At 36.0% G+C, this 20,627-nt stretch overlaps 1 protein-coding gene across 10 annotated transcripts in view; it reads right to left on the minus strand.

Moving 5' to 3' along the window:
• IMMP2L (inner mitochondrial membrane peptidase subunit 2) overlaps positions 1-20,627 on the minus strand; it is an 854,823-nt gene that overhangs the window by 672,350 nt on the left and 161,846 nt on the right. Inside the window, exon 4 of one of the 10 annotated variants that reach the window (XM_070264884.1) lies at positions 5,695-5,920. The exons of the other annotated variants lie outside the window; for them this stretch is intronic. Coding sequence (XP_070120985.1) covers positions 5,875-5,920 — 46 coding nt within the window. The 3' untranslated portion in view covers positions 5,695-5,874. Of the gene's footprint in view, positions 1-5,694; positions 5,921-20,627 lie in introns of those variants that run through there. 10 annotated transcript variants of the gene reach the window in all.

Raw genomic sequence — 20,627 nt, forward strand, 5'->3', positions numbered from 1 at the left:
GAAGTTTGCTGAAAGCAAAAAAATGGAAACTATCTAAGTTGCAAAAAGATTTGTTACCTAGTGTTTAGGTCATTCACTTTTTCTAGCAATACCAATATTTCTAACTGACATTCCGTTTGATGCAAGCGATATTTTCCACCCTGAAGAAATGCACCATAATAAGATTAGGAATGGTGAGAGGTCTACCTGCCTTTCTTCTTACAACATGAGAGAAGAGCAATTGTGAAAGGGGAGGTATACTTGAGAAATGTTTTCTCAGGTGCACCAATTTTAGGAAAGACTATGGAAATTGAGGACTTAGCAATTGATTCCTTCAAAATCAACTGCTTGCCCCTTGCCAAGTAATCATGTACCAATTTGAAGACCTCAGATCTCAGGGACACACTATCCTTCCACTCCCCCAAGCACCTTAAACTCTCTCTCTCTTCACATGCAAACACACCACACAAAGCCCATACACAGAAAGCAATCATGAGAATCACCTCTGCATTTATAATAAAACTGTTGATGGTGGCATAATCACCACAACACTAAATATACTCTAAACCCCTGCAACTCAAAGTATGGTCCTCAGAACAACAGCACAAGTGTCATCTGTGCTCTTGTTAGAAATGCAGAATTTGGGACCCATCCCAAACCTACTGAATCATAATCTGATTTTAACAAAATCCCTAGGTGATTCATATGTAGATAAGCATATAAGCACTGATCTAAGAAGGGGAGAAATACTTTTGAAAATTTAATATGTAGAAAACATTCATCTCTTGAAGAAATAACGTCTCCTCCTTTCTGATCATAAGAATTAGGTAAGCTTCATGTTCCCATTTTCATCCATCTTAGTAGCACCAGCCAGTTTATTTTCCAAGATGACAGGCTCAAACTAACAAACACATTGGAAGCACATTTCTTCCTCATTACCCTGGACTTCTGGAGTGTTAGTCTAGCTGCCCTGTCCACCTACCGTTCTTCCTCCCTTCAATCCATCCTCTCCACAGCTGCAAGAGCAGAAATTATATAACTAATCTAACCACGACACTCTGCTGTTTAAAACCTTTCAAGTATAAAAATACAAGGATGTGCGGACATGATTACCTGACCCCTACTTACCTCTCTAGCCTCATCTGGCAGTCACTTTCCATTTCCTACTAGAATTATTCTTTTAGCTCTCGCACACACCATGTGGTTCCATGTTTGTGTTAACTGTCCGTCATACTGTCCCTTCCTAGAATAGTCTTGCCGTGTTTGTTGTCTGGGTAATTCTTACCTGTCATTCAAGGCCCAACTCAGGCATCTTCTCTTCCAGGAAGCTTTTGTATATGCCACCATCACCACTCCCCACCACACACACACACACACACACACACACAGTAGGCAAGGTTTATTTTCTTTGTCCTCCCATGGCACTTATCATTTTATATTCTAATAATTTCTTTAAATCTCTGTCTCCCTAAAAAGACAATAACCTCCTCCATGAACTACCAAAATAAATGGCATAAAGCAGGCGATGAATATTGAGTCAAATTGAATAAAACCAAATTTAATTTTTAACCATACGAACTATAATAGCTCTTGCAATTAGCATATTTGCTTCTTCCCTGCTCTTATGTTTTTGGTGTTTTTATGTCATCTGATAGTTTTTATGTTTTGGTTTTATTTCATTTTTTTAATAATCTACATCAATTCTTTTTTGCAATTAGGCAGGATACAAATATATATATACAGCATGGCTATGTGACATTGGTGAAATTACATAATCTATCTCAGTCGCAGTTTCTTTATATTAATTAAATAGTAATTATAGCATGTTAGGTAGGTAGCATCAAATTAGAGATGCGTGTGAAATGTTTTAAATAAGCTATAAACACTATATAAATAGTAATTATTTTTATTATACCATATCCAATATAGCAAAAATTCTAGTGGTTAGAATATTAACGCAACAGTAAATGCCTTAAGAAATAAGATAAACTTTAAATGAGAAGGTTCTAACCTTTCTGCTACTGAACTTTTAAAATTTAATTCAGTATAATATTAATATCCTGGAGTGGCCTTTGCACAATTCTGTATTTCCTTAGTTTCCTGTACTTTAAAAAAGATGTAGAAAAATAAGTGATTATTTGAAACTGTTCAGCTTCTGAAACACAATCTGCTATCATGAATAAATATTTCATTTATTGAAAATATCTTCATGCTCATCCTGTCAACAATCTCACCTCATAATGCTTTATTGCACCTGCCTGTGACAGATATCGTTACTAATCCCATGGAGCTGCTCATTTCACACCACACTAGAGCAGTTATTGGATGTCCCACAACGTGGCAGCCAATCCTGACACTCATGAAGAATACTCTCACAAATACATAAAGGACTATAAATAAGGGAAAGAGAATTAAAATGCCATAGGTTATGAAGTATGCATTTTAAGTCAGAGAAATTTAATAAATAACCAGGTTGCTTGAGGATAAAAAGAAGAAACAATCACCAACCGGTTTAAAGCTACAGTTTAATCAACTTACAGAGCTAGTAAACCCAGCACGCAGATCTTAGTTTTTAAAGCCATTCGTCACTAAAAAGAACCATGGCTCCTTGGAGAAATGGCTGATTCCAGGGCTGGGCAGAGAACGTACACAATGACCCTGGGGCATCTTATGCCAGAAAGTAAGGAAATGCCCAAAGTATGATAAGACATGTCACAAGGACTCTGAATTATAAATCACTGATGGGGAAAGGGGAGAATGGAGGAATACAGAAAGAAATGGCGGAGAAGGGAAGGTGCGTAGAGAAGAATGCTGAGAGCTGAGTGCTAAAAGAGGAGTTGCTGCTGGCACTGGAATATCATCATTTTGCAACCACCACAATAAAGCCTGGTTCAAGCAAGAATTATCAACAGATGCTAAGTCAACAGGAGAAATGTCCATCAGAAGTAGGATATTTGCATGGTCTCAAAATGTCTCCCCACAGATTGCTCACTAGCAACAAGGGGAAAATTAGTAACTGTAAAATGGAGAAACTGGGCAAAACTTTGACCAGGTAGACAGTGAGTCCTTCCAGGTGTGATATCTGGAAAGGAAACATCACTTACATAGTATCCTGTCTGGGAATGTGTAATCTGAATCTAAATCATGAGGAAACATCAGATTTACCTCAACTGACAAGCATTCCATTAAAAAAAAGAGAGAGAGAGAGGGAGAACCTTGTATTCTTCAAATATATCAACGTTATTCCAGACAAACAGGTGAAGAGTTGTTACAGATTAAAAGAGACTAAGAAGATTTGACAACCAAATGCAGTACTTGGTCCTATACTGGATCCTGTACTGGAGGGAAAAAACAAATACTTACCAAGGACATTGTCAGGTACACTGACAAAATTCAAAAATAGATGTTAAATTAGGTAATGGTATTACAGCCACATGAAATTTACTGAAGCTGGAAACTGTACTGTGGTTATGTAAGAAAAATACGTTATTTTTAGGAAATCATACTGAAATATTCAACAGTAAAGGAGGGCAATGATATCAGCAACTTAGTCTCAAAAGGTTCTAAGAAAAAAATGAATATATATATATATTCATTCTCTCTCTCTGTGCTGCATGAGTGTGTATAAGTATATACAGAAGTATATATATAAGTATATGGGTGTCCTTTGTACTATGCTTGCAAGTTTTATGTAATTTAAAATTATTTCCAAATAAAAAGTTTAAGGAAAAAAGGCAGGGAAATGATAAACACAAAATTCAGCTAATGTGAGAGAGGCAGAAGGATCAGACAGGGGAGGAGCGTATGGATGGAGTTGAGGTGTTAATGTGGTTGGTGACAGATTTATGCTTTATAACTACATATACGTTACAGATATTCTTGAGTGTGTAAAACAGCACATCAGAGAGGAGAATAAAGGAAAAACTAATGCTCTGTAAATTATTTTAAAAATTCCTCCAAAACTGTTATAGGAATATGAAAAGTCCTCACAATGCAAGCACAACAGGACATACATTAATTAGCATCCTTGACGTAATAATCATCAATTTGTTCTTATTCCACTGGGTTAAAAGTACAATACTGTTTTTAGGCCCAATTCTTTAGTTTTCTTCCTTCTTCCTCAATTTGGTAGTACCATTTCCCTCAACAAACGCTTGTCCTTTTTTTAATGTAACAAGTATACTGTACACTTGTTACCAACTGTATGCTAACTGTATACTAACATCTACTGCTTATTAAGTGCCACGTACCATGCTAATAAGCACTTGATACATATCTTTTGAATTTCAAAATCTCTCCTATGTCATAGACCTTATTATTGTCCCTCTCTTCAGATGAAGAAGAACCAGAAACAGACAGGTTAAGAAACTTGCCCAAGATCACACAGCTAGCAAGTGTCAGAGTCAGAATTTGGACTCAGTGAATCCCACTCTAGACCTCATACTTGTAAACACCATGCTCCACTGTGTTTTTCTTACCTTCCTGAACCTAAGATTCTCACCTCAAATTGTTCTTGCATTGAAAATATAGGTAAAATGCCCACATAGTACTTTAAATGCAGTACTTTAAAGCAGTAGGTAAAAAATAAATTATAGCTATTATTTCTATTCACTGTGAGCAGCAAATGCTATATGTAAGACTTAGAAACCAACACTATCCTAGATTTGAACTCTCCTGTTTCTTCCTTCCTCTGACCACTCACACACACACACACACACACACACACACAAAGGTTTTGTTGAGTAACTAAAATACTAACAGAGACAAAGCAATGGAGAGGAAAACTTAAAATAGTCTTAATCTATATACACCAGATAATCCACATTTTTTGTTTGTTTGTTTGTTTTAGAGGAAGATTAGCCCTGAGCTAACTGCTGCCAATCCTCCTCTTTGTGCTGAGGAAGACTGGCCCTCAGCTAACATCCGCACCCATCTTCCTCTACTTTATACGTGGGACGCCTTACCAAGCGGCGCCATGTCCGCAACCGGGATCCGAACCGGCGAACCCCGGGACACCGAAGCAGAACGTGCGCACTTAACCACTGCGCCCCTGGGCCGGTCTGATAATCCACATTTTTAAAATACTTAGTGTGCTATTCAGAAAAGGCTGATTTTCCTGGATACAGAAAAAGAGTTTTCCAGCATAACATGATCATTGATTAAGTGGATATACGTCACTTTGTGGCAGCCCGGCTTCTAGCCCCTTTCCTGACATCAGTTCAGCTCCCTTTTGGGGAACTTTCTCCTCCACTATGTAGTCCTGGTGGAAGCATAAATCCAAATACATGCTCTCCAACTATGGAAACCAAAGGCGTCCCTTGGAAGCTCTTCCAGAGAACTTCTGCTCACTCCCTGGTATAGGCTGGTGAGCACACAGCCCAAGCTTAGTCAACCAGACACAATCTCTTGGGACTTTGGTATATTAAGCAGAGTTAATGCACATACCACAGACTTGGTTAGAGTCGATTCAGGTCAGCAACAGGGCCTGAGCATTTTTGTTGAGTGTTCCTGTCACCAACACCTTCAGATCTGCCTGGTCCCCCTTTGTTCCAAGCAGACCTCTGCAGCATCCTCTCAACGCCGAGAGCTTCTCTCATCCTAGACACTTCTAATAAATTCCATTTTTGCTTTTAAGCCAGAGTCTGTTTCCTTTGCTGGCAATGACGACAACAAAGGTGATAAATGTATAGAATATAATAAAAAGACATAAGAGGATAAAATTACATTAATTTTATTTAGCATTTCTTTGCATGAATGTTATTCTTTTCCATTAGTTTGATATCTTGGAAGACATGCTGGCCAAAGAATTTGAAGATCTAGAATCTAGACCAGGCTTTTCGTCAACTGTCTTTAACATCTGAAGTGTGAGTTCACTCTTGTGCTTGATTTTTTTTCTCATCTGTGAATCAAGGTGGTTTGCACTGCAAGTTTTCTTGCATTCCTAAAACATATTTTGTAGAAAAGATCAGATTCTTAATGACAATATCCGTAATATGGATCTTCTTTCAAGAAATTAGCACATGATGATTGTTGAATTTAGTATTTTTTGTTCTTTTTTAGTAATATTGTTTTTCATACAAATAAGATGTTATGGTAGTTTCTAACATGACAAACAGGAATCAAATACTTTCAGATGGTTTCCCTAAAGGAATAACATCCTAAGTCTCAGAAGATTTAGCTGTAAGAAATAAATAGGTTTGAAATATTACTACTCAGTAAATATCATTATATTTATAAGATCTACAGGCAAAGCAATGCATCTTCTATAAATTTTTATGTTTTCTAAGATCACAATATTCTCCTGAAATGTGCTTTTATTCATGTTTTCAAATGTTTTATAAATACCAGCCTCACATAAAAGTTTCAAGTTCATAAGAATATTTTTTTTTAAAATTCATTGATGATTTGATAGACATGCTTTGCTAAAAATGTATAAAATTGGCCTGTGCACTTACTAAGGAATATATCCGTAACAGTATTAGCGGTTCAATTTTCTAAATTTCCTAAGAAATTTTTTTTAAACCAGCATTAACTATGGATTGGTGGAATCTAAAACACAAGTGGGAGGGCAGATCGTGAGGCGAGTTTTAGTATTGAAACCATGACATCCATAAAAGAGTACTACGTGAATTCTTTAAAACTTAATAAGTGAAGACATCCTCAAAAAGCCATTCAAACCAAGAAGACTAACAATCATTAAGTCATGTCTCTAAGAATAATGATTATTTAACATTAACATTTATCAAGCATTAACTGTATTTGAAAAGCTATGAGATTTTGTTCCTCTCATGAAAGTGCTATCTCCCTAGTCCTAAGCTTGGGTATACTATTTGTCACTAACTCTGAAGACAATTCAAAACACAGGGAACTTCAACTATCAGTAAGTCACTATGCTAAATTCTGGGGTAACAAAGAGGAATAAGGATTGGTCCCTGGCCTTAAGGCATCACAGCCATGAAAACAAATTGTATATAAAGTGATACATGCTAGAAACGAGAAGGTATCTAGTCCTATCTGTCAAGGAAGCAATTACTTCTGTTTGGGGCAGAGAAAAAGCTATAGAGAAAAGGTGACATATTAAATCTTTATAAAAATATGAATGCTGAAACTCTCACCTAGATAACAAACTTCATAGTCAGTCATATCTGAGTTTAAACCTCAGCTCTATCCCCTGTTGGCCAGGTGAAACTGAGCAGGTTGTTTGCAAACCCAGAATGTAGCCCTCATTCTCCCACTCACTAGTTGTGATGTTAGGAAATTCACTTCACCTATCTAGGCCTCAACTCCCCAATCTATGAAGGGAGTCATAGAGTCATGCATTCAGCTCTTTCACTTCCGCTCTGATTCTAACATGAGTCTATATTTTATATCAAATTATAGAAAATCCTATCTCTGTTGGATGTCTCCATTTAGTAAACATTTACAGAGTACCAACTACATGTCAAGCACTGTGCTAGGCATACGGGATATATCAGTGAACAAAATAGGCCAAATTCTCCTGGAAACAGAAAATAGAACATAGAAAATATCTATTGAAAAACTTTTCAAATGCTTAGTGTTCTCTTTGTTCATACATCATTTCCCTGTGAGGTTTACATATGTATTTAAAATATTTAACACTGGGAAATTTGAAATAACTATAAACATTAAAACACAAAGAGAAATTTAGAAGATGAAATATAGTTGGTAACACTGCCATCAAGATGATATGTTTCTCTAAATTCACAGTGAATCAGTGAGCCTTAGCAACTTGACAAGAAAGGCAGTATGTTAATGAGCTCTCTCAAACCAATTTAGCATAAAGCTATCTTTTTTCCTCATTTAAACCATTACACAGTTTCTTGAGCTATAATATAACCAGGTAAGTTTTTCTTAAAGATAGATAAAATCTGTACATGGTAAGAAAATATAAACAAAAAAACCTATAATTTCACTTCTTTTTCAGATATTCCACTTCCATATCTGATATTTTTCAGCCTTGTTTTAGACTATTTTACTATGCAAGTCTTTATTTGAGAGTCATATATTATCACTTTTCAAAAACTGATTTATTATTCAATAAGCAGTTGTGAGACATCAGCAATTATAGGCAGCTCTGGAATAGAAACTCACTCGAACTGTGTCAACAGATGAGGGATTGTTAAAAGGATACAAGATGACGTAAGGAAGAAAAGAATCTACCCACTCTAAGAATACAGAGTGACTTGACGAGTCACATGGCAACTCAGTCTTCCATGCTTGGACTCCTCAGTCTACTGCTCTCCTTTACTCATCTACTAATTTCTCTGCAGGCCCTTTCCCATTATCTCATGAGGTCTTCTTCAAAGCTGCTACAGCCTCCTAGACTCTGCTGTCTGCCTTCTCTCAGAAAGTCTGCACACATCTGCATCATTCTATGAATTGCACCCCACTCCTAAGGAGAGAAGATCTTATTGGGTCTGTGATCACTTTATTGTACCGAGCATCCCTGTGGAACAGAGTTCTCACATCCAGCCCCTTCAATGACTGGGAGACTTTGCCTCCCTTCCTATAATCAGGAGTCAGGATAATGGGATCACATGATTTAAAAAAAAAAAAAAAACAACTCTGGTTCTGTATACATAAGGCACCTTCAAAAGAGGACTATGGCATAGCAAGTAGTGCAAGGTTTCTAAGAAAGATGCCCTGTAACTGTCGGGCACTTTCTGTGGACTGTTCAGGACACAAAGACACTATCTTACCATAGAGACTATATGTACAGACTCAACTCACAAGTTATGTCCACAGAGTTAGGCCATTTCTTTAAAGACACAGGAGGCAAATATATATGTTATATACTAGAAATTTAAAATTCACAAAGGTGTGCAGAGGTGGGTATGTGTTTTAGAACAAGTTCAGCTTGGGAAACTACTCTTTAATGCAAAACAAAACAAACATACATACAAACAAAACACACTGTAAAATCGCTGTTTTTAAAGTTGAGCCAGTCAGCATTAAATATGCACTGCAAAGTGGCACGTCTTAAATTTCGGCTTGTCAACCACAATTGATAGTCTCTAAGCTGTGAAATGCAGAATACATTAACAAATGGCTACAATTCTCGGTGAGAGAGCAATCATCCTGGCAAGTATTTTCCAAGGTTTCAGCATCCCGATTTTACCAGGGAGGGGCAGCCAGCACTGCACAACGGCTAGACTGAGGTTTCTGTCCTGACCTCATGTGTAAAACCTGCAAGCACTGGGGGGCCGGCCCCATAGCTGAATGGTTAAAATTCCACGCGCTCTGCTTCAGCGGCCCAGGTTCGCAAGTTCGGATCCCAGGGACAGATCTGCTCCACTCACTGGTCATGCTGTGGAGGTGTCCCATGTACAAAGTGGAGGAGGATTGGTATGAATGTTGGCTCAGGGCCAATCTTCCTCAAGCCAAAAAAAAAAAAAAAACACCGCAAGCCACTACAAAATAGAACACAATGAAGAACACTTTGGAATATAACTTGCTTTATGGTGGATACTTCTATAAAATACTGGGACCACGTGAAAGAAAAAGACACTTCATTTCTTGTTCTCTTTCTTTCTAATGGTGAGCAGGAGAAAAATCATCTGTGAGATGAAATGAGTCACCTTAGAATGAAGAAAATACCAAGGGAGGCAGAGAAGGGATATGGAAGAGGGACTTTTGTCACATGGTCAAGGCACTAGTCAAGCCTCACCTACAGTCTGCCCCAGCTCTGGTCTTTTCACTTATATCTGGCAAAAAAGATCCTTGGAGCTTTCATACTTTGGATGAGACATTATCTCTTCTACTCCTGGACCTCAATCAGCACAAATCAAAGGGAAAGCCCAGGAGCTCCAGACAGGACCAACCCTCCCTGGCGTCCTCCACAGCGTCTACACAGCCATGGACAGAGGTGAAAACTGTGAGCCCATCTCTCCCTGTCCTGCAGCAACACTCACAGTCTTACGATGTTTATCATCCCACAGATTATCAGAACTAATCTTATAATGTCCTTTATTTCCCCTTTTCATCAGCTCTCAGAGAAGCCCTGGACCTCCCATCTCTAATTCCCACACAGCTCTGTGGACAGTGAGGCAACTCCAAAGTCACCAGGGACTCCCCATCCTTCATATCTGCTTTATTCTTCCTATGACTGCTTGCAAATACCTGATTCACTAAGAACTCTACTTGTTTGTTTCTGCCATTAAAACGTAACTGCATAAGGGGAGAGATTTTTGTCTGTTTTGTTAACTGTTATATCCCCAGCACATTGAGAGACTTCAACAAGTATCTGTGCAGTGAAGGAATATCCAAAAGAGCTGGTATTTCTTAGGAAAAAAAACCAGGAGTGAGAGAAGAGTTATTTTTTTCTAGACTTCACAGGTTTTAGTCTTTTGGAAGTGAGAGGGGGCTTAGATCATAATATACAAAATTAAAATATTCAACATGTACAAACACTACCAAAAACTATGTCTATCAATCCTGAAACATTGCTCTGAAAAGAGCTGTTTAGGCCTCTTTTTACTTCTATAATAACTTTTCATACAAAATATAAACATACATTCTCAAGTCAATAATAATTTTCAAAAATTGCTTTCTTAACTACTTCTAAAATGGTTTCCATAGTTCGCAATGTATTTTTCAGAATCAAACACATATAATCATTCTAATGAGCATGTTTTCTATCTTTTATATGGAATATTTTAAAGCTCTAAAATATTCATAGGCATTCTAATTATCTGAAGTATTAAAAACATATAAACACTCCTAGTATTTACCTAAATGAGTTAAAAACATATGTCCATATAAAATTCTACACACAAATATTCATACGAGTTTTATTCATAACTGCCAAAACTTAGAAGCAACCACATGTTCTTCAATAGGTGAATGGATAAACAAGCTGTGGTACATCCAGACAATGGAATATTATTCAATGATAAAAAGAAATGAACTATCCAGCTATGAAAAAACATGGAGGAGTCTTAAATGCATATTACTAAGTGAAAGAATTCAGTCAGAAAAGGCTACATATTTTATGACCCCAACTATATGACATTCTGGAAAAGGCAAAACTATGGAGAAAGCAAAAAGATCAGTGGTTGCCAGGGGTTTGAAAGGTGAAGGTGTAGGGTGTGAGGGAGGGAGGGATAAATATGTGGAGCACAGGAGACTTTTAAGGGAGTGAGGTATGATACTGTGATGGTGGATATATGACATTATGCATCTGTCAAAATCCATAGAACTCTACAACACAAAGAATGAACCCTAACGTAAAGTATGGACTATACTGGATAATAATGCATCAATATGTCCTCACTATTGTAACAAACCTTCCACACTAATCAAGTTGTTAAAAATAGGAGAAACTCTGTGTGGTGGAGGCATGGGGAAAGGTATATGAAATTCTCTGTATTTTCTGCTCAATTTTTATGGACACCCAAAACTGCTCTAAAAAATAAAGTCAATTAATTAAAAAATTAATAAATACAAGTGTAAACAGACTGCCTATGAGCTTTCAAATGATCACTGATACTGTCATCTCTTCTGAGTTATGTTCTTTTTGTTTAATATAAGCAAATTATGTTGCATAAAGAGGCAAATAGTGAGAGTGGGGGCAGAGAAGCAGATAGAGAAGGAAATTTAAGCTAAAATAGCTATATCCTTCCCTCTGAGTCTACCTAAGAGGTCATGAACACAACATATGAACGAGGATGGTAAGAAACACTAGTTTTACACTAACTAAAACAAAATAGAGAAAGAATAGCATGAGCACTCAGAATTCCTCATCAGTTTAATATTCTTGTTTCAAGTGCTGTGAGATCATGGATCATATTCTCACAAACACCCATAAATCAACATACTTCAGGTGAACAACTACTCAGGATAAAAGTGCAAATCAAGTGTTGATTTCAGCTACTTTGTTATTTATTGGGGAAGGAGCCTACAAAATTATCCATTTTTCTCATTATAGAGAATTACCACAAAACACTTAAAAAAAGAAAAGAGAGATCACATGCCTCCCACAGAGTAGCTGTTAAATGAGCACTTCTTAAATTTAACCAAAAATATGTGTCAGGGAAAGGAAAAAATCAAATTTTCTATGAAAAAAATACAGATGGTCAAAAAAGTTATTATAACAGAGGTCAAGGGGTGTGGCATGCAGGAATAAAGGCTGGCACCACCCACCCAGCAGTATTGTTTTGAAAACTAGATGAGATAATGTTGGTAAACATACTTGGCAAACATCAAGTAGCAAAAATACTAAAATCGATACATGCTGTTATATATGAATCTCATGGCAACCACAAACCAAAAATCCGTAATAGACACATAATGAGAAAGGAATCTAAACATAACACTATAGAAAGTCATCAAACCACAAGGAAAGAGAGGACGAGAAGAAGAACTAGAGAAGAACTACAAAAACATAGTTCAAAACAAAAATAATAGTAGGGGACTTTAATACCCCACTTATATCAATGAATAGATCATCCAGACAGAAAATCAACAAGGGAACATTGGCCATAAATGACACATTTGACCAGATGGACTTAATAGATATATATATAAAACATTCCACCAAAGTAGCAGAATACATATTTTCAAGTGCACATAGAACATTCTCCAGGATGGATAACATGCTAGGCCACAAAACAAGTCTCAATAAATTTAAGAAGATTGAAGTCATATCAAGAATCTTTCCCACAACAGTCTGAAACTAGAAATCAATTATAGTAGAAAACTGGAAAAAAACACAAATATGTGGACACTAAAAAACATGCTACTAAACAACCAATGGACCAATAATAAATCGTGAGGGCAATCAAAAAATACCCTGAGACAAATAAAAATGTAAACATTCCAAAATCTATGGCATGCAGTAAAAGCAGTTCTAAGAGAGAAGTTCATAGTGATACAAGCCTACTTCAAGAAAGAAGAAAAATCTCAAACAAAAATCTCTAGGTGTACACTAAACAAACTAGAAAAAGAAGAACAAATGAAGCCCAAAGTTACTAGAAGAAACAAAATACTGAAGATCATGGTGGAAATAAGTGGAATAGAGACTAAAAAGACAATAGAAAAGATCAATGAAACATAATGCTGGTTCTTTGAAAAGATAAACCAAATTGACAAACCTTCAACCAGACTCATCAGAAAAAAAGAGAGAGGGGGCTGGCCCCGTGGCCGAGTGGTTAAGTTCGCGCGCTCCACTGCAGGCGGCCCAGTGTTTCGTTGGTTCGAATCCTGGGCGCGGACATGGCACTGCTCATCAGACCACGCTGAGGCAGCGTCCCACATACCACAACTAGAAGAACCCACAACGAAGAATATACAACTATGTACCGGGGGGCTTTGGGGAGAAAAAGGAAATAATAAAATCTTTAAAAAAAAAAAGAAAAGAAAAAGAGAGAGGGCTCAAATAAATAAACTCAGAAATGAAAGAGAAGTTACAGATGACACCACAGAAATGCAAAAGATTATAAGAGGCTACTATAAACAATTATATGCCAAAATATTGGACAACCTAGAAGAAATGGATAAATTCCTAGAAATATAGTCTTCCAAGACTGAACCATAAAGAAAGAGAAAATCTGCAAAGACCAATTACTAGTAATCAGATTGAATTAGGAATCGAAAACCTCCCAACAAACAAAAGTCCAAGACCAGATAGCTTCACTGGTGACTTCTACTACACATTCAAAGAAAATCTAATAACTATCCTTCTCAAACTTTTCTAAAAAATTGAGGTGGGAACACTTCCAAACACATTTTACAAAACCAGCATTACCCTGATACCAAAACCAAACAAGGACAACACACACACACACACACAAGTTACAGACCAATATTCCTCATGAACATAAATACAAAAATCCTCAACAAAACACTAGCAAACCAAATTCAACAACACATTAAAAGGATCATACACCGTGATCAAGTGGGATTTATTCCAGGGATGCAAAGGTGGTTAAACATCTGCAAATCAATCAGTGTGAACATCCACAAATGTGATATACCACTTTAACAAAATGAAGGAAAAAAATCATATGATCATCTCAATAGATGCATAAAAAGCATTTGACAAAATTCAGCATCCATTTATGATAAAAACTCTCAACAACGTAGGTAGGAACATACCTCAAAACAATAAAGGCCATATATGAAAAACCCATAGCTACCATCATACTCAAAGGTGACAAGCTGAAAGCTTTTCCTGTAAGATCAGGAACAAGACAAGGATGCTCATTCTTGCCACTTTTATTCAACATAGTATTAGAAGTCCTAGCCACAGCAATTAGGCAAGAAAAAGAAAGAAAAAGCATTCAAATTGGAAAGGAAGAAGTAAAACTGACACTATTTGCAAATGGCATGATTGCTATATACAGAAAATCCTAAAGACTCCATGAAAAATCTATTTGAATAAATTAATTCAGTAAAGTCACAGGATACAAAATTAATACACAGAAATCTGTTTCATGTCTATATACTAATAATGAACTATCAGTAAGAGAAATTAAGAAAACAACCTCATCCACAATTGCATTAAAAAGAATAAAACACCTAGGAATAAATTTAACCAAGGAGGTGAAGGACTTGTACTCTAAAAACTATAAGACACTGATGAAAGAAAGTGGAGAAAACACAAATAAATGGAAAGATATACTATGCTCATGGATTGGAAGAAGCAATATTGTCAAAATATCCATACTACCCAAAGCAATCTACAGATTCAATGCAATCCCTATAAAAATACCAACGACATTTTTTCACAGAACTAAAGCAACTAATCCTAAAATTCGGAAGCACAAAAGACCCTGAATAGCCAAAGCAATCTTGAGAAAGTAGAACAAAGCTGGAGGTATCAAGCTGCCTGATTTGAAACTATACTGCAAAGCTACAGTAATCAAAACAACATGGTGCTGGCACAAAAACAGACACACAGATCAATGGAACAGAATAGATGGGCCAGAAATAAACCCAAATATATATGGTCAATTAATCTACTATGAAGGAGGCAAGAATATACAACAGGGAAAAGACAGTCTCTTCAATAAATGGTGTTGGGAAAACTGGACAATTACATGCAAAATAATAAAACTGAACCACGATCTTACACCATACACAAAAATTAACTCAAAATGGATTAAAAACTTGAATGTAAAAGTGAAACCATAAAACTCAGAAGAAAACACAGGCAGTCACCTCCTTGACACCAATGTCAGTGATACTTTTTTGGATGTGATTCCACAGGCAGGAACAATAAAAGAAAATAAACAAATGAGACTATATCACACTAAAAAGCTTCTGCCCAGCAAAAGAAAACATCAACAAAACAAAAAGCCAACCTAATGAATGGGAGAAGATATTCACAAATTATATGTTCAATAAGGAGTTAATATCCAAAATATATAAAGAACTCAGACAACTCAATAGCAAAAAACGCCAAACAATCCAATTAAAACATCAGCAGAGGACCTAAACGGACAGTTTTCAAAAGAAGACACAGATGGCCAACAGGCTGTGAAACATGAAAAGATATTCAACATCACTAATCCTCAGGGAAATGCAAATTAAAACTAGAATGAGATATATCACCCCACACCAGTCAGAATGTCTATCATCAAAAAGACAAGAAATAACAAGTGTTGGAGAAGACATGGAGAAAAGGCAACCCTTACGCACTGTAAGAATTTAAATTAGTGCTGCCAATATGGAAAACCGTATGGGAGTTCCTCAAAAAATTAAAAATAGAACTATCTACTAAAAATAGAACTAAAAATAGAATTAAAAATATGATCTAGCAATTCCACTTCGGGTATTCATCTGAAGAAAACAAAACACTAATTTCAAAAGATATATATGCACCTCTATGTTGATTGCAGCATTATTTACAATAGCCAAGATGTGGAAGAAGCTTAAGTGTCCATTGATAGATAAATAGATAAAGAAGATGTGGTACATATATATATATATTTAATGAAATATTACTCAGGCAAAAAAAGAATGAAATCTTGCCATTTGTGACAACATAGATGGACCTTGAGGGTATTAAGCTAACTGAAATAAGTCAGACAGAAAAAGACAAATATTATATGATTTCACTTATATGTGGAATCTAAAAAACACAACAAACAAACAAAACGAACAAAATCAGACTCATGGATACAAAGAACAGACTGGTAGTTGCCAGAGGGAATGAGGGCTGGGAGGCTGGGTGAAATGGGTGAAGGGGATCAAGAGGTACTAACTTCCAGTTATGAAATAAGCAAGAAGGATGTAACGTACAGCATGCGGGATACAGTTAATAATATTGTATCAACTTTGTAGGGTGACAGATGATAACTAGATCAATGGTGGTGATTATTTCATAATGTATATAAACGTCAAATCACTACACTGTATACCTGAAACTAATACAATATTGAATGTCAATTATACTTCAATAAAAAATTAAAAATCAATAAAACTTAGAAACAAAAAAATATGTTAAAATTGAGACAAACACTGAGGAAAGGAGAGAAAACTGCCTTTCAATGTTGTGAAATAAGGTGAAGTAGAAAAGAGGCATGTTGTTGGGATCCTCTTTCTGGGTTCCTTGGAGCTCCAGGCACTGCTATTTGTAAAGCTGCTCTGGGGCAGAGATTTTAATTCTCCCATATTTCTTGACAATTTCAGTTATAAGCTTTGCTAATGCTTATAAGTTCCTACAGGAGACAGATTGGTTAGTGAAGATTATGAAATAAGGAAAATGTCTTCAAGGATCGGGGGTAGGGGTGAATAAATTCTTATACCAAAAAACAAGCTAAGATTTGAATCTACATATTTTGTGCCAAGTTAATTTCTACTCTGCTGAGTACAGTAGCTCATAAATCACCTCCCTCTTGAGCATGAATTGAGAACACATGGAAATACATCAAGGATTTAAATGAACCTGTTTTTAAGTTAAGGAATTCAGTTATGATGAGAATGGCTTATGCTTTAGAAAGTACTGTTTTGAATCAAATCAAAGTCAACAAACTGCTTTCTTTTTCCTACTTTTTTAATCATGGAGGAGAAAACGCCAACCACCTCTTTCTGGATTCCAGGCTTGCTCTGACCCTTCCTACTTTAGTCTTCAGTAAAGACCCCATTCAGTTCCTGAAAAAAGCCAAACCCTCATCAAACTCACTTCAAGTTATTTAATAGGCGCTGCTTTGAACTATCCAAACACAAAGCAGGTCTTTAAAAATTGCTACATGCTAGCCTTTGACAGTGTCATAAATGCCTAAAATGAATATTGAATAATATAAATGGGTAACCTGTTGACAATGCATTTGCAGAAATCAACTGAATATTCATGTAATAAATTCACATCTGACCTTTTTAACTTTTCCTAGTATTGATAATTCTATAGCTGATAAGGTCCTGGACTAGGCTGATGACAATAAGAAAATGGAAAGGAAAGAATGGCATCCTAGAATGACTAAGAAAAAGCTATAGAACTTGATGTTAAGAAGCTAGTTCTCAGGGGAAAAAAATCCAACGTTAAAAAAAAAAATGACAAGACTTAACAATTCTACAAAAATGATCCTTTCCAAGTCCATGCTATCGTCACATTATTATTGTCCTATTATAACCACAATTCATCTGATGCACAACTTATCATCAGGCTCCTTGCATTTTTCACAGTAGTACAGCAAGAAAGGCATCCATACAGTTCTAATCAAGTTAAAACCAAAGAACAGTCAAATCTTGAGAGTCAAACAAGTAAAGACAAAAGGAAAATGGCTTTGAGCATAAATCAAAAGCTAATAGGGCCTGAACACAAGAGTCTGACCCCTTAATAGTATTCTCTCCTAGCTTGGCAACCCAAGTGAGAAAACCAAGTGTAGGGGTTATCACCTGGGCAAAGACACTGGATGCTGCATCTGTTATTAGCTGTCACTATCACAAAACTTCTTACATGAAATCAGGTAAAATTGTTATTACTAAGACTAGACTTTTGTCTTCAGAGAAAAGAAAATACAAAATTTTCATATCAGATCTATTCAAAGATGGTATCGTGATCTATCAAAAAGACGAATATTTTTGGATAATGCTTAAAATTCCTACCAGAGTTTTGCTTCTTTCATAGCAGAGGTGCTGCTATCTCCCACCTATTCAGAAGGTGCCGAGCAAGAGATTCCTAGCTGAATGATTAACTCAGCAGAACTCCCAGGATGGAAACTACAGACTAGAAGTCCCCTCTATCTGCAAATAAGAGTCATATTTGCCAAGCATCAACGGAAATAGACCTATGGAGTGTTGCTACAGAGAGTAGAGGCAGAGCAAAGGATAAAAGCTACCACGAAACCGATGAAAAAGCATCAAACAAAACCAAGTTTTTGTGAGATAGTGAGATGTCTGCCACCAAAGAAAGGGTTCTCAATTCACTTGCTTAAAATTTTATTTACTAGGGCTGGTACTCAACTGGGTCATCTATGAAATTGGGGGGTGAAGCCCAGAAATATGCAATTTTAACAAAAACTCGCTTGATTCTGATGTAGGTGGAAAATAACATACAATCCTGGCTAAACAAGTAGGCCATAGCGAACACATGAACAGATTTCCTACATTTGGTAAAAGCAACATATGATGAACTATGAAGTCCCCTTGAAATTTAGGAGTCTTTGTTTCTATGAGACTATGAAAGCAGGTAAACCAAAACAACAACAACAACAACAGAAATAATAATATAGTAAACTTGAGAATACAAATGACTTAAGATGCTTTATAGTGTCAAGTTTAAAAACCAAGCTCTGGATTTAAAATGGCCTGGGTTCAAATCCTATACCACTTAATAACTCTGTGACCTTGAGCAAATTTCTTACCTTCTCTAAGCCCCAATTTTTTTATGGGCATAACACTTACCTCACAGAGAAGTTTTAAGGAGTAACTTTGTGTTAAACATTCACCCAAAATTATAAAGAATGAAGACTAACAGTAAGAAAAAAATGAACAAATCTGACACGTTTTCAGCTAAAAAAAACAAATTATGAAAGTTAAAAAAATTTATAATCTCATTACTTTAAAATATATATATGGCCAATAAACACATAAAAGGATATACGACATCATTAGCCATGAGGTAAATGCAAATTAAAATCACAATGAGATACCACTTCACACTCACTAGGATAGCTATAATCAAAAAGACATTTAAACACGTTGATGAGGATGTGGAGAAACTGAAACCTCCCTTTACTGCTGATTACGATATAAAATATAAAATGGTGCAACCACTTTTGAAAAACAGTTTGGCAGTTCCCCAAATGCTTAAACATAGAGTTACCATATGATCCATCAATTCCACTCTTAACAATATACCCAAGAGAATTGAAAACAGGTATTCAAATAAAAACTTGTACCTGAATATGCATAGCAGCATTATTCTTAATAGCCAAAAGGTGGAAACAATCCAAATGTCCATCAACTGATAAGGGAATAAATAAAATGTGTTATATCCCTACAACGGAGTACTATCCAGTCCTAAAACGGAATAAAGTACTGATATATGCTACAACCTGATGAACCTTGGAAACATTATACTAAGTGAAAGAAGCCAGTCACAAATGACCACATACTGTATAATTCCATTTATATGAAACGTTCAGAACAGAGAAATCTACAGAGATGGACAGCAGATTAGTCGTCTCTAGGGACTGAGGATGAGGGGATGGTTTGGGAGTGATGGCTAAGGAATGTGTGGTTTCTTTGTGGGGTAATGAAAATGTTCTAAAATTGATTGTGCTAATGAATACTCAACTCTGTGAATAAACTAAGCCATTGAATTATACACTTCAAATGGGTGAATCATACAGTGTATAGATTAAATCTCAGTAAAGGCATTTTGCAAAACAGATATAAATAAAATAACAAGGAAAACATTGCTCTATCCTTTGAGGCAGGTATGGCAGAGCTCTACGATGTTCTTCATGCCCAGCACTCATTCCTCTGGTGAACTGCCATTCCTCCCATTCTATGGTGTTCTAGGAGGGCTGTCAGTTACAGGAAGTCCCCAAACCCCAATCCAGCCACAGAAACTGCTCGCAAATTTCTGCCACTTAGCTCTCGGTTGTTTCTATTTCTATGCTTTCTGAGGCCTACTTATTCAACTCTGCTTTCAATTCTGTGAAATACCCACACTTTATCCAATAAATCTCTCCTCTTTTTTTGCTTAATCTCTCAGTTTAGGTTGCTTGCAATCACGAAACCATTTGATATACATTCTAAACTGTTCCAATCCCTTCTCTAGAAGTAATTCTATAAATAATTTGCTATGAATCCTAACAATTTTTTCTATGCATATACAATTACATATCCACATGTATAAATACGTCTTAGCAAAATACTAAATATAATATGACTGCACCATAACTGATTTTATCATTATTCCATGAACAATTAATTGTTTTATTTATCCATTTTTCTTTTAAAATCAAAGAGAGTAGGGAGTACCCAACAAAAGTATATAAAATTAAAATCCAATAAACATTTACTGAATGGACCTTGTGGTTGAAAAAGAATTTTTTTTTTTTAGATATGATGAGAGGAAGCTGAAAAACAATTTCCAACCAATTTTTGTTTACAGTTTAGTGTGGCAGATAATATAGAACAATTACAAAACAACTATATATCAGGAAATAAACAAA

The sequence above is a fragment of the Equus caballus genome, chromosome 4 (genome assembly GCF_041296265.1).
Source record: "Equus caballus isolate H_3958 breed thoroughbred chromosome 4, TB-T2T, whole genome shotgun sequence".
NCBI lineage: Eukaryota > Metazoa > Chordata > Mammalia > Perissodactyla > Equidae > Equus > Equus caballus.